General features: G+C 45.6%; 1 protein-coding gene across 2 annotated transcripts in view; it reads right to left on the reverse strand.

Moving 5' to 3' along the window:
• Positions 1 to 8: 8 nt before the first annotated feature.
• fras1 (Fraser extracellular matrix complex subunit 1) overlaps positions 9 to 13512 on the reverse strand; it is a 222655-nt gene continuing 209151 nt past the window's right edge. The window contains exons 52-74 of one of the 2 annotated variants that reach the window (XR_001960653.2): positions 12433 to 12592; positions 12159 to 12327; positions 11826 to 12072; positions 10686 to 11030; positions 9807 to 9967; positions 9576 to 9723; positions 9273 to 9478; positions 9034 to 9190; positions 7998 to 8198; positions 7726 to 7913; positions 7104 to 7379; positions 6773 to 7005; positions 6523 to 6683; positions 6219 to 6433; positions 5545 to 5695; positions 5330 to 5437; positions 4934 to 5093; positions 4093 to 4209; positions 3832 to 3998; positions 3527 to 3732; positions 2564 to 2710; positions 1480 to 2113; positions 9 to 644 (exon numbers count right to left, since the gene is read on the reverse strand). Coding sequence is in view for 1 of the 2 variants with exons in the window: in XM_018673668.2 (XP_018529184.1) it covers positions 1532 to 2113; positions 2564 to 2710; positions 3527 to 3732; positions 3832 to 3998; positions 4093 to 4209; positions 4934 to 5093; positions 5330 to 5437; positions 5545 to 5695; positions 6219 to 6433; positions 6523 to 6683; positions 6773 to 7005; positions 7104 to 7379; positions 7726 to 7913; positions 7998 to 8198; positions 9034 to 9190; positions 9273 to 9478; positions 9576 to 9723; positions 9807 to 9967; positions 10686 to 11030; positions 11826 to 12072; positions 12159 to 12327; positions 12433 to 12592 (4505 nt within the window). In the remaining variant the exon portion in view is untranslated. Of the gene's footprint in view, positions 2114 to 2563; positions 2711 to 3526; positions 3733 to 3831; positions 3999 to 4092; positions 4210 to 4933; positions 5094 to 5329; positions 5438 to 5544; positions 5696 to 6218; positions 6434 to 6522; positions 6684 to 6772; positions 7006 to 7103; positions 7380 to 7725; positions 7914 to 7997; positions 8199 to 9033; positions 9191 to 9272; positions 9479 to 9575; positions 9724 to 9806; positions 9968 to 10685; positions 11031 to 11825; positions 12073 to 12158; positions 12328 to 12432; positions 12593 to 13512 lie in introns of both variants that reach the window. The other variant, XM_018673668.2, reaches the window with a different exon arrangement.

The following is a 13512-nucleotide window of genomic DNA, read 5'->3' on the forward strand; positions in this document are numbered from 1 at the left end:
GACCACGGTTAATTTCTGATTTTTTTATTACTAAAAAAGGCACCAAATACAGGCATCATATTGATAGCATCATAGTTATTTTCCACAAAATGATAGCACCAAAAATATAATGTAATTTCCCAGAATTCCCCGTTCCGATGTTGTCTGATAGGCACACAGTTGAAAGAAAACAGGAGGTGGAATCAAAGGGACGAATGGAGAGAAAAAAAAAACCTGTTGACATCTCACACGAGAATAAAGTTTTGTTTTTCCTTTTGCAGTGCTCTCCAACCAGTGTCATACACTTAAAAAAATACAGCGACTTTAACATCATCAATAACATCAGTAGCTGAGTGTAACATAATACATCATAAGAGGGTAAGATAATAATACATAAATGAAGAAAAAAAACCATCTGAGTGAGATGTGAGTGAGCGTAAATAAAAAATAAGTGAGGGGTTTTGTGTCTTTGGGTGGAACAAAGGCAGGCAGACACACATCTCTTACAAAATACATCTTTTTAAAAAGTGATTATTTTCATTAGAACAGTAGTAAGGCTAAAGCACTCAGTCATGTGGACGGGATCCCAAACATCCAAACGGCGGCGGCAACGGTGGCATCCGATTCGTTACAATCACAAAGAAAATTTTCCCACTTTTCTCGCTCTTGGAAAAAGAAAATAAAAATACTTTGGATGATTTTTGTTTTGAGATTCATGAGGAAAATACTGCATGGCACTTAATATTGGCAGCTGTCAGAGTACAGTACAAACACAAAGAAAAAATAAGTATCTGCTTGTTCAGCGTGACAGTACAAATGTCTCTAAGTAAGGCGTGAAAATACAAAGAAAGTTCCTGCTCATGAGGGAAGGGTTAACAAAAGTTATGGCATAATTGCACTTGAAAAGGTTTCATTCATTTTTTTCCTGTTATTATTTACACTCTGCACTCGTTCGGCCTCGGGCGATAGCAGCACACTGTTTGTGCTTTAACACTTTCACAGCAGCTGTAGCTGATGCAGAAGTCGCTCGGTTTAGTTTAGAGTTTTTACATCTGCTGAGGGATGAAGAACAGGAGGACTTCTACACCAGCTACCACCCCACAGTAGTGACATTTAAGTAGCAGTGATGTGACTCAATACAGCAAAGAAGTGTGTGTATTTTTTTTTTTTTTTTTTTTTTTTGTATTTTTTTTAAATTGAAACAATCACCAGTGTCTGAGCTACCGGTCACCATTTTGGTGCCACAAAACAGGACGTAAATGTCAAGTAAAACAGTAAAGAGGAGAGAGTTTCAGGTGGAGTCTGGATGATGGGATGTGGATGTTTTGGCTGTTTTCATGCAGCTGAGTGGTTTGTGGATTCCTGAGGTAGCCCAGTTGCGAAATGATTACGACGCCACGTAGCTGTCTGCGCTTCACGCTCTTCCCTTTTTCAAAGTGGTATAAAAATACATTAACAAACATCTCGTTCCTTAAGTACAAACTTTCTTTTAGAAAATACCTTTTTTAAATTTTACTTCCTCGTCCTCTTCCTCCTCTTCTTCCTCAGTCTCTCAGACCTCAGTGCCGTCGTTGAGGTTGTTGTGGAGTTTGACCTCCAGGTTGACCTGTTTGACCTTGGCTTTGCCGTTGGCCTCCTGGTTGCGGTTGAGGATGTTGACGTTCCTCACCGTGCAGTGTTTGGTGCTGAAGTTCTTCTCCACGCACTTGTCCATGCACACCTCCACCTTGGTGTTGAGCGGGTACTCCTCGTACACCTTCGGAGCCTTCTTGCTCTTCTTCTTGGCCGACCGTCGGCAGCGGCGGAACAGGAAGCAGGAGGCCAGCAGGACCAGGACCAGCAGGGTGACGGCGGCCACGCCCCCGCCCACCGAGCTGCCCACGTGGGCGTTGAAGGTGGCAGAGGGCCCGGCCTCCAGGCGGAGCGACTTCATGTTGGTTCCGTTCTTCACCTGGTCGCCTTCGTTGTCGTAGATGAGCGACTCGTCGAGCGTCAGGCGCCCGCTGCGGTCCACCAGGTCGCGTTTGGGGCGGCTCAGCTGATACGTCACAGAGCGCTGGATCCTGGGGCTGGACCGCGACTCTGGGCCAATCACATAAATCACCTGCAGGTACCACTGATGCCCCGCCTCCACCTGTCAAGAGAGGGAGGGAAGACGTTAGCTATTGATGGATCCTGCCTCATTGTTTCAGATTCTAAGAGTAACAAAGTTTTTAAACATCCTTTATTCCTATTTTTGCGATCCACGGTGCAGGACCTAAAATACGTCCACACGCTGCTTCTCAGATGTTTGTCGTGATTGTACGGCTCTGCTGGCTATTTCCATAACAAAATAACACTGTATTATCATTAGCTTACTGATAAGTCTGCAACCTATCAGCTAAATTCTCCACTATGTTCACTACCTCTGTCTGCTGTTTGGTGTTGAGCAGGTGGTGCACAGAGGGGTTTAAAAGACTCGTACGACCAAATCAACAAGCTAAAAGAGGAAGAAAAACTTTGCAGGGCCTGGTGATAGTTCTTAAGTGACACCTTTCATGCAGCAACTTTACAGCCGCTTTTGACATGGCTCAGGTCCACACACCTTGTAGAGAGCGTCGACCTTCATGGTAAAGCCGTCGACGCCCGGCATGCCCGCCATGGCCTGCAGCTCCACGATGTCCGAGGCGAAGTTAGCCTCGAAGGGAACGTCGTGGAAAAATTTGTCGCATACGTCTGGCTGTTTACGATCCTGCATGGGAAACACAAAAGACAGAGAAAATGATCAGAGCTCAGAGTTCAGGTGTTCACCTGTTTAATTATTTTAACTAAGGGGACAGGGTTAAGACTAAATAACTGGTTCTGTTGTAGCATGCAGCATGCTGTAGGAAGGCTTGTTAACAACAACCACAGGACATTATTTGCATGGCGGAGAAAGTCAGTGATTTAAATAACCCACAGGCTTTGAATTCCCTTGAAAAAATCAGGTGCCGTCCCAGGGACAGGTGGGACTGGTCAGACTGGTGTGGCAGGTGATAAAAGGGAAGCTGTGTGTGTGATGTTTGTTTGTTTAGGGGGGGAGGTAAGTGTTAGTCTTCTGTGTGCAGGCATAATATTACAGGAGGAATAAAGTTTATAACATGCTGTCTAACATGGCAGCGCTTCCTACTTTCTGTTCCCTGAGGGTCTTTTATTGTGAAACAGCTGCAGAACGTGTCGATTTTTTTAGTGAAACTGAATGAAGTAATGAGCAAATGAGGTTAATGTTTCTGTTAAAATGCTACTTTAATGCTATGGAAATGTTAATTATACAAGTTTAACATGTAATATTGTGTCCTTCTTTTCTTGCCGAGCCTTTATTTGTTTGGAAACACCTCCAGCTATTGTGTAAAACCTTTTCATTATCTAAATACTTGAGTTCTTGGGTGGAAAACACAGTCTGAATCCTCAATTTGTTGTTATTTAATATTTAATAATGATTGTAGTGATGGTATTTCCCCCCTCAGGTAGGCACACATATCATGCATTTTGAATAAAGCTAAAAAAAAGTAAATATAAACATTTGTACCAGCAGGAGGAAGCGATGTTTGAGGTGCTTGTTGGGCTGGATGCAGCCGTACTGCGGCCCCTCGTTGTACAGCGTCCCCGTGGGGTCGAAGAAGGGAACGTATCCGTCCCTGCCGGTGCAGAGGTAAACCTTCTCCAGCTGCAGTTTGTAGGCTGCGTTCAGGTTCTGCTCGGGGTTCCACAGCACCCTGCCATACAGAGTCTGACCTGTAGGGGGCAGCAGAGGAGCAGCACAGAAAAATGACTTGAGCTTACGCTGCTGAGGAGGGTTAGTTCTGTTTATAGTGAGTAAACCTGTTGTCGTACCCATGGAGAACGCTCCCTTGTAGTCCATCTCAGCCATGGAGACGTCGGCGGTGGCCGGGTCCATCATGAACACCTTCTCGTTGTTGCACAGCTGGAACTCTGTGTTCAGGGAGTACACCACGGGAACGGGGCGGTTGGTTTGTTGGAAGGCAATCGGCACCAGAAACCTGACAAAGCGAAACAGATTCAACAGGTTCAGGTTACCAGCTGTTATTTCATGAGTTGTCTGGACATCTGACTGGCTCTAAGTTGTGGACATACTTCTCTGGAGCGTGAGCCGTGCAGGACAGAGGTTTGTCCCCGGGGTCGATCCATGGCTGAGTGGGCTGGACGGTGCAGGGGATTAAGAACACGGTGTACTCTCCAGAATAGTCCTTCCTGTTTAAGGATACACATTCTGAGGTGAAGTGAAGAATGAAGGGGCTGGGTTCTGGGTTTTTCATCACTTGAGGATTTTAAGTAGTCCCTACATGTTCAAGGATGAACATATCATCAGTTCTCCCTTCATGAAAGGAGCTCTATGTACGTTTTTGCTCGCTGCATAGCTAATGTTAGCATTAACAGACGTTTACTCACCAAGAGTTTCAGTCGAGCAGTTAGAAAACGTCCTCTGGGCTACTTCTTGCTTCTCTCATGTTGAACAGAGGGCAAACTGAACACTACAGTGACTCACTATCGCTATGCCGAGACGCTACAGGGGCTATCTGGTTAGCATGCTAACTTTGGTAGAAGAAAAGAAGAGAAACGTTGGCGTTGGTTTCCACTGCTGGAGACAGCTCTTGGTGAGTAAAGGAATGAAGTTTGATGCTGAACTCACAACTTTTCTTCTAGACTTGCTGTTAATGCTAATGTTAGCTAAGTAGCGATAGCAAAAACCTGCATATAGCACCTTTAATATGAAGGGGCTCTGTACAGAAACTTCTGGTGGAGTTTTTATGTTCCCTGTTTACAGTCTTTAGCCGAGTCAGAAATATTACAACCAGAGAAAGTTTAGTCAAAACATATTTTAATGACTGGTTCAGAGGTGAAGGACGAGGAAGTTTAATTAAAACTCCTTCAAGCATTTCCACTCTGTATTATGGCTGTGAGTGGATCGACTGACCTGCTGTAGGAGCTGGTGGCCCTCCACAGCTGGTACGGCGAGTCGAAGGTTTGAGCGCTCCACAGCAGCTGCATGTCGAACTCGATGCCTCCGAGGTGGTCGGGGGCCATCAGGCGGGACTTGTGGCCCGGCAGGGTGTGGTGTTCAGGGACGAACTGACCTGGAGGAGGGAAAAAAGAAAAGTTAAACGAAAGAAATGTGTTTTTAATGAGTGGCTGAGAACATCCACTGCTTCAGGCCAAAACTCAAGATATATATTTCTCTTTAGCTGTTAGCCTGTCTACAGCTGAAATGTGTTGCATTAAAACAAGAATGGGACATTTTCAGTCAAAGTCAAAACCAACCAAATAAAGACTCATCTTGGATGCTAACAAATGGAAATTCTTGTGTACTGACCTCTGAACTTGGCATGGGTTTTGAACTCAATCACCAGTCGCCCATCGTCTCTGATGTAGATCCTGATGATCTGCAGTCTGGCTGAGAGGACGCTGTCAGTTTGGATACCTGCAGACATGAAACCACAAGCCAAGGAAACCGGAGGTTGGGTCAATATCAGACCAGAGGATACCGATCATTTCAGATATATATTGATTTTCCTGTCCAGTCCTGACCTGTCCTCCAGAGTACAGTGTCATAGAAGAAGGAGAACTCCATCTCTGTGTGATGCTCCAGAGACGCCCAGCCTCTCGGCGCTGTCACGTAGATGTAGGACACGTAGAGAGGAACCTGCACCGTCAAGAAGGACTGAGCCGAGTCCCGAACCTGGAAGAACAACAACATTCTCTAGTGTTGGTTCTCAGGGGGTAATATCAGGACTCGAGCACCACTTTTTCTTGTTGATTTTTAGCCTTTTATTTATTTATTATATACAGAATGTCTTATTCAGACATGGACCAACGCGCCAAGGACGTTATACCTTTAGTTCATTTTCTAGGAAACTAAAATTCTGAGAGAATAGCTAAGCTGACAGATCGGCCTTCAGCTAAAGAACAACTGATCAAACTGGACAGTTTACTCTCCACCTTGGAAACCAGCCACTGAGAAAACAACCTCTAACAGCTTATTCACTTGTTCTGGAGTTTTTAACTCTATGTGGAATGTCATTTCCAATGCCAAGAATGTCAACTTTTCAGGCAACAAAAAGTCCTTAAAGAGCCCAGAAAAATGTAATCTGTGAACATCTACAGTTGTGTTGAGGTGTCTACATAGTTAGTGTAGTACTTAGCCCATTTTAAACTGCAGATTTTCTCATATCTGGCCCATGCCTCATGATCACAGACGGTACCTGGAAATCGGCGGTGACTGAGCCTCCGCAGACGTCAATAAGCTCCGTCATGTCGTAGTAGGCGTCAAAGGTCCAGATGCAGCTCTTGAGGTTGAGGTGCTTGTAGAGCTGGATGCTCTTGGCCTCCCGGACATTGGGGTTGAACTGGTAGGGGCGGTCGTAACCAGGCCCCAGAGAGATGCTGTCGTAGGATACATCATCCAGGAACCCCGTCTCTGTGGAGGAAAGTGAAAGGTTTGTGTTAGCTGAAATAGATCGAAAAAATATCTTTGAATCATGGTGTTGATGTTCGTTTGTGACTGACCGGAGAGACCCTGCAGGTCTTTGAGGGTGACCAGGTTGGAGCAGACGTGCTGCTGCCTGTAAATCGACTCTGATAAAAGGAAGTGGAGGTTGTGCAGAGGCATGGTGGACACCAGGGGGAGCATGCCATCCTGATGGGGGATCTGCACTGAGATGTGGATACTGAACAGAGACACAGAGCAGAGAAGACATCAACAAACAATACATAAAGTTTTGGTCCAGACCCAAGACATCCATCCGCCCCCACTCACCGGTTGGGGTGCTCCTTGTGCTTCACGTCCAGGTATTTGAGTGTGGCGATGAAGGACTGAGCCTGGAAGCCTCTGGCGGTTCCCGTGGTAACAGGCGTGTGGCAGATGGAGCCCTCTGTGCCGATGGTGGCGATGTTGCTCCTCAGCGGCGTCCCAAGGTGCCCGGCTTTGTCCCGGGCCTGAGCCACGCAGCGAATGTGGAAACGACGGCTGAAATAAATACTGTCCAGAACCTGAGAGAGGAGAGAGGAAGCAGAGGGGAGGAGTGGTTAGAGGAGAAAAACAGTCTCTGAGTTCAGTGGAGGTTATTTCTCGCTCTACATCGACTCACCATGTGGTTGACGCTGGTGTACGGGGTCGTATCTGTGACCGTCTCGAAGGGTGACCGGGCGCCGCTGGTGTCGGTGGGCGCTGCCACTTCCCAGGAGAAGTGAACCTGGGTCTGGTTGATTCCCGCCTCTTCGCAGCGCTCCTTCATCACAGAGTACTTGGGGTAGTGGGGGTCACAGGGGGTGACGCAGACCAGAGGGTAACCCGGGGAGGGAGTCTTCTTGCTGCCTTCCTTGGTCACCTCCTGGACGTGATCGTAGTCGGCGAGGGAGACCACCTGAGGAGGAGGGAGGATGGTTAATGATGGGAAGGAGAACACAAGCTCTTAAAATCCATCTATTTATTCTAAGTGCTTCTGGTTAAAGACGGACAAAATGTAAAAGCTGTAAACAAACGCCTGAAGGAAAACGCTGCCCATGTTTACTGCTGCTGTTTCAGAGTTACTGAATATGTATTAAGAGGAGAGGCATGATTTTGCCGGGAGTGGAGATGCTTCTTGTTTCTAGTGCTGGGCTCTCTAAGTGTTAAAACATGTTTGGATGTCAGCGCTGCGGGAAACAGACAAAAGCATTCGTCCCTCTGTTGTAAACAAACAAGAAAAGTCCTTAAAAAAGTTTTCTTACGAGAGGCGGGGCAGGGAGGATGAGGCTGCCTGCAGCCTCCTGGTCCAGAATGGTCACTGTTGCCATGGTGATCTCCCCGAGCACCGCCTCCACAGGGTCGTCAGGGCCGAGGACCAGTGAGAAGGACTCGTGCCACTCCCTGTCCTCATTGGACAGGATCTCCACTTTGAACAGGATGTGGTCCATTCCTATAAAACGAGGAAACCAGAGATATTCAAGATGTACAATGAATAATTACTTCTGACAGACATGACAGGGTTTTCAGCACTGACCTGGGGTGAATTTAAGCACTCGGCTCTTGGGGTTGTAGTCGACGCCGGACTGGGCCGATCCGTCCCGGGTGCTGCAGCGGATCTTGGAGGTCCGGTCCAGATCCCCCCGACGGATCACCTTGATGTTTAACACCTCTATGCCGTCCGGACCGGGAGGCTCTCTGACCTGATAGGACGCCTGCTCGAACTCGATGGTGGGAGCTGGAGGAGGAAGAGGAGAGGATGAAAATTCATGGTTACTGATGTCACTGACAATAAATCATACACAAACACGTTACGTGTTTTATAAGAGAGATTGATAGTTGGTTCGTCTATTGGGTATGATTCTAATTTAGGGTACGAGAGGTCCTGGGTTCAAATAACGCTAATGTTTTCCTTCATTCGTTTAAAATTGGCCTAGCTAGCTAACATTAGATAGGTTAGCTAATCTAGCTAATGTTAGCAACTGTTAATAAAAGCTGGTACCCCTGATGTAAGTTGTGGGTTTTTTTAATCATGTTTTGGTTGTCACTCCTTTTCTGTGCTGCCCAGCTAGGGCAAATAAAGCTGGCCTTAGCTAGCTGTCTTCGCTTAGCTAGGGTGGAGATAGATGGCCTTAGCTAGCTTATTTAGCTATTTTGGGGAGCACAGAAAAGGACTGACAACCGAAACATGGAGATGTGGGCTCATAGCAAAAAACATCATATAAAACCTCATAGCTTATATCAGGCGTACCCACTTTTACCTGCAGGTGCTAATGTTAGCTAGGTTAGCTGGCTAACATTAGCACCCACTGGCGCCAAACTTTGTTTTTCTTTATTCATTTAAACATTTAAAGTTATCAACTGCAGCCATTTCCTCTTCTCTTTCTCATCACAAGGAAAGCGGTAGAATGACATTGAATAGTTTTTGAAAACAGTAGAGCCTGAATGAAGTTGGATCCAGAAACAGTATTTTCATTGGTTGTGACGTCACAACTTAACAAGCGGACTGAGTAAATGTAAACGTAGTTCAGTAGACAGTGTGAGAATCATGAGGTGACTGAGCTCCTGTTTACCATCTTCATCGTTGGTGATGGTGACGGTGACGATGTCGCTGACGCCCACCATGGCGCCGCTCCAGTGGTCACCCAGCGGCGTGCCGAGGTGCACCTGGAACTCCTCCTCGGGCTCGAAAACGGAGTCGTCGTTGATGTGAACCGTGCAGTTCTTCACCTGGGAAACAAACAAACAATAAACAGGTGACAGGGACCTGACAACGAAGATAAAATATTTTGGGAAGAGGAAAAAACTCTACCTTCTCTCCTTTGAGGAAAGTGATGCGTGACTCGTCAGCATTTCGCCTCTCCTCGAAGTCGTCCATCACCATGGCGGACATGGTGCGGGTGAAACACCGCACTGACGATTTGAAAGACAGGTCGCCTGTGCGGATGATGGGGATGTGGAGGACGCTGTCTTTCTCCTTCACGGTGTAGGTGCTCTTCTCAAACTGCATGCTGGGAACTGAGAGGGAGGATGATAGAGAAATGTGAGAAATCAGACAAAAAAGAATAAAAATGAGTAGAACTTTGTTGAAATACGATCTCTGGTGTGTACGTACTGTCCTGGAAGGTGTCAGTGATGATGACGTTGGCTTCGTACGGCTCCTGCAGCACAGCACCCTGAGGAGAACTGATGAAGACCACAAAGGACTCGGATCCTTCGATGGACGGGTTCTGGATGTCGTCCATGATGGTCAAGCTGCAGGTCTGTTAGAAAGCATAGATCACAATCATTAATAACCATCAGTGGCAGGTATGTTTTTATCCACTCTGACGGTCTCTCTCCTCACCTCCTCAGTTCTCCCCGGTTTAAACTCCACCTTCTTGGAGCTGGGGATGTAGTCGATGCCCGGGCTGGCTGAGGGGGGGTCTGACGGTCGAGTGGCGCACCACACAGACGTCAGTGAGGACAGATCGCTGCCGTGGCGCAGCACTGGTATCTCAATAGTGCCTGAAGTGTGGAAATTAAAAAGGCGAGGTTACAGGATTTCTGTATTTCTACACTACAAATGTATCCTGAGGCGTTTTGTAAAGGCAAACCAAGGATATCAGATGACCTTCAGTAACCCTAGTTTACAAAGTCTGCTTCTGTCTGCAACTTTAAAGTCAATTTAAGTCGAGAACTAATTGCAGCAGCAGAATAAATTGACTGAGAAACTTAATATTGCAGCTAATTTTGCAGCGACTAATTGTGCTGACTGTTCAATGATGCATGGTTGATGCCTTTATTCAAGATTAAAGCTATGTCAGAGTGCCACCAAAAGGGGAGGGGTAGGCATATTTATAGCAGGACTCTGTTAAAATAAATCTTTCTATCTTACTTAAGTTAAAATGCTGCCACAAGTGATACAGAATTCTACAGAATTACAGAGGCATAGTATAACTGGATTAAAAGCTGCAGCATAATGATCATAAGAGGCTCCTATCAATCCCATGTCTCCTGCTTCAAAACATGTTCTCTGTTTCAAAGATAAAACTGTGACAGACTGCGACTAAGTTCCTACAAAGACTCCTCCTAATTTCCCCGTGGAGATCATTACATTTTCACATTTCTCTTAAATAATGTGAAATCTGAAAGGAGAGTGTAACTACACGTTTCTCTTGGTGACAAACCGAGGAACTAATTCAGTGGAAATGCAGAATCAAGGATGCAAGAAAATGGCTCGTACCGGCGTCTTCACTGAAAGTAAAAGTGGCGTTCCCGAGAGAGACGGTCGACGCGTCGTTGGGTCCGTCGATGACGACCTTGGCCACCGCCACATCCCCCATGCGGGCATTGTCCGAGGCGTCCGACAGCACCAGCTCGAACTCCTCGGACAGCTCGTACTCGCTGTCGTCGATGAGCTTCACGTCGCAGGTGGACATGCTGACGCCGGGGCCGAAGACAACGCGGTTGTCGCTGCTCATGCCGCGGCTCTTGTAGTCGGAGCCGGACTCCAGGGCGTGGAGGCTGCTGCCCTGAGCCGACTTGGCCACGGTGTAACAGAGAGCGGACACGGTGCTGGAGGTGTCACCTGGGAGGAAGGAGAGAGGGAGGGTCAGTGCTGTAATGTCAGCTTTGCATCAAATAAAATATGCAACTTTTAAACATGAACAGCAGAGGAGACATTGAATATGGGTATATGTATCTTTGTTTTGTTTACAGACATATACGCATGGATTTATCTGGCACTATAAAGGTTTGGTTGATATATGTTCGTGTCCATGCCTCATATTTAACAAGCTTACTTTATTTTTCAGGTAAAACCCAACATGAAACTGCAGTCAGATAATATTTAGTGATTTTACTTGATAAGCAATTTAAAAAAACGACTCTTAAAGATTAATTTTAGCAATTAAGTCGAGTTTTCAACACCAGATGTAAAGTAGATGTATCTGACACTGAAAGCTGATGTGTTTCTCACTCACACTGGCTCTAGATTTCTTAAATTTCTGTCAAACTGTGTTGTTTTCTTTAACCTTTAACTTTGTAAACTGATAATCTATAAACAAGTGTTCAGAATTCAAAGTTCTGCCTTTTAAATTGCAGTCAAGATCACAAAAATACCAAATGTGCTGAATATATGGGACTGAATTACAAGTAAATTAGGAAATAATGATGTGCAAAATGTCCTCAGATATTCAAACAGGAATATAGGTGTCAATGTAACCATCACACAGCCTTAAATAAGTGTTGTGACAAGTAGACACAGAATATATATACAAATATGTGTAAAAAAAATACACAGAAAAGTCAAAGGAAACTAAACTGGAATAGTTCAAGAGGTTAACAAGGACGTTATAATCCCAGTTTGTTCAGTGTTCTTCACCTTTCCTCTCGATGGGGGCGTGGATGAATCCGGTGCTTTCATTAACGTGGTAGGTCTTCTTATCAAACTGCAGAGTCGGTTCGTCCTCGGTGTCGTTGATGTTGACGATGGCGCGGGTGTTTCCGCCCAGCAGCGCGTACACCGGCATGCTCAGCTCCACGTGGAAGCTCTCGATTCCCTCAAACACCTTGTCGTCGTTGATGACTATGGTGCACACCTTGGTGTCCTCGCGCTCGTCGAACTGTACCTGTGAACGGAGGCGACAGCGGAGGCGTTGATTAAACTACTAAAAAGCTAAAAGCAAAAAAGCAGACGATAGGAATTCAAAGTTACCTGTCCAGCATATTCTACATAGTCCTGCTGGCCTGGGCGCGATCCAACGCTGCTGGTAGAGGTGGCGCTGCCCTGTTCGGTGCGGCAGAGCACAATGGCGTACTGGTTGAGGTTACCTGTCCGCTTCACCGTCACCGCCACTGTCCCGGCTTTCTCACTCACGTTGTAGCTGCAGAACCATCAGAGGAAGTGAGAGATTATTTTACAGATGCTGGATGGGTGCAACTTTTGGAAAATGACGAATGAGCAGTTGTTGGTTCCAGTAATTACGGACCGTTTGTGCTCGAAGCTGATGAGGGACCACTGGATGTGGAAGACATTGTCGCTGACCACATTGGGTTTACTGTCCTTAACCAGAAACTTGAAATTGTCCATGGTTTCCTGGACGTTCTCCTGGTGCAGCACGTAACGGATCAGACCCAGGTTGATATCGGCTAGAGAGGAACAAGGTCAGATTAATAAAGATCATCAGAAACAGTTCAGGTCATGTAAGGGAAGGAAACACCCTCCTGTTGGTCATAAGTTCACTGCAGAATGTGAGAAGATATATTTCTCAGATCAAAATGACGTCCTCTGAGACAATTAGCACTGATATTTACCCAAGATGTCACGTTGACCTTCCTGTGTGGAAAGGGATAACTAAAAAAAAAAAAAAATCCCTGCAGGGCTTTGAGTCATAATAACAAAAATGGTTGTGAAAAATGTATTTTCTGTGAAATAATGATTCTGTAATTTGTGGCCTCCGGCCTTTTTCTATTACTTGAGAAATAAAAAAAAAAATGGAAAATGAAGATGAAAGTCATCATTGGCTCATAATTTCTGCTCATTTATACTTTCCAGACGAGGTTAGAGAGAAGAAAATACTTTGTAATTGAGGTCTGAAAGCTCTGACCTTCAGGAAGTCCAGAGTAAACACAAAGGTAATTAACAGAAAATTGTACTAAACCGGACGACACAGGTTAAAAGATTTATTATACCCAGAACAACAATATCTCACAGCACATTTTCAGGCTGACAAACACGTGGCAGAATATGAGAGTAAATGTTGGGATAATGACAGTTTGTAAAAGTGAATCCCTCCCACTTTATTCATATTTCTTCTGTCTCTCTCGCAGGGTAAAAACGTTATTTCAGTTATTGGATTTCTTATCATTAAGGAAAAATTATGTTTACAAGCTGCAAATCGAAAATGCAGCACATCAAAGTGACTGTTTTTCAAGTTTCTCTCCAGCCTTTAGGATCAACATTTCACAAAAAAGCAGGCTGACATTGATCCCTGGCTGCAGCCTAGAGGTGAAGATAAACAGGCTCGTGATGAGAGCGCTGCTGATTTCAAATGCAAATTTGCTTGGGA

This window comes from Lates calcarifer, linkage group LG13 (genome assembly GCF_001640805.2).
Source record: "Lates calcarifer isolate ASB-BC8 linkage group LG13, TLL_Latcal_v3, whole genome shotgun sequence".
Lineage (NCBI taxonomy): Eukaryota > Metazoa > Chordata > Actinopteri > Centropomidae > Lates > Lates calcarifer.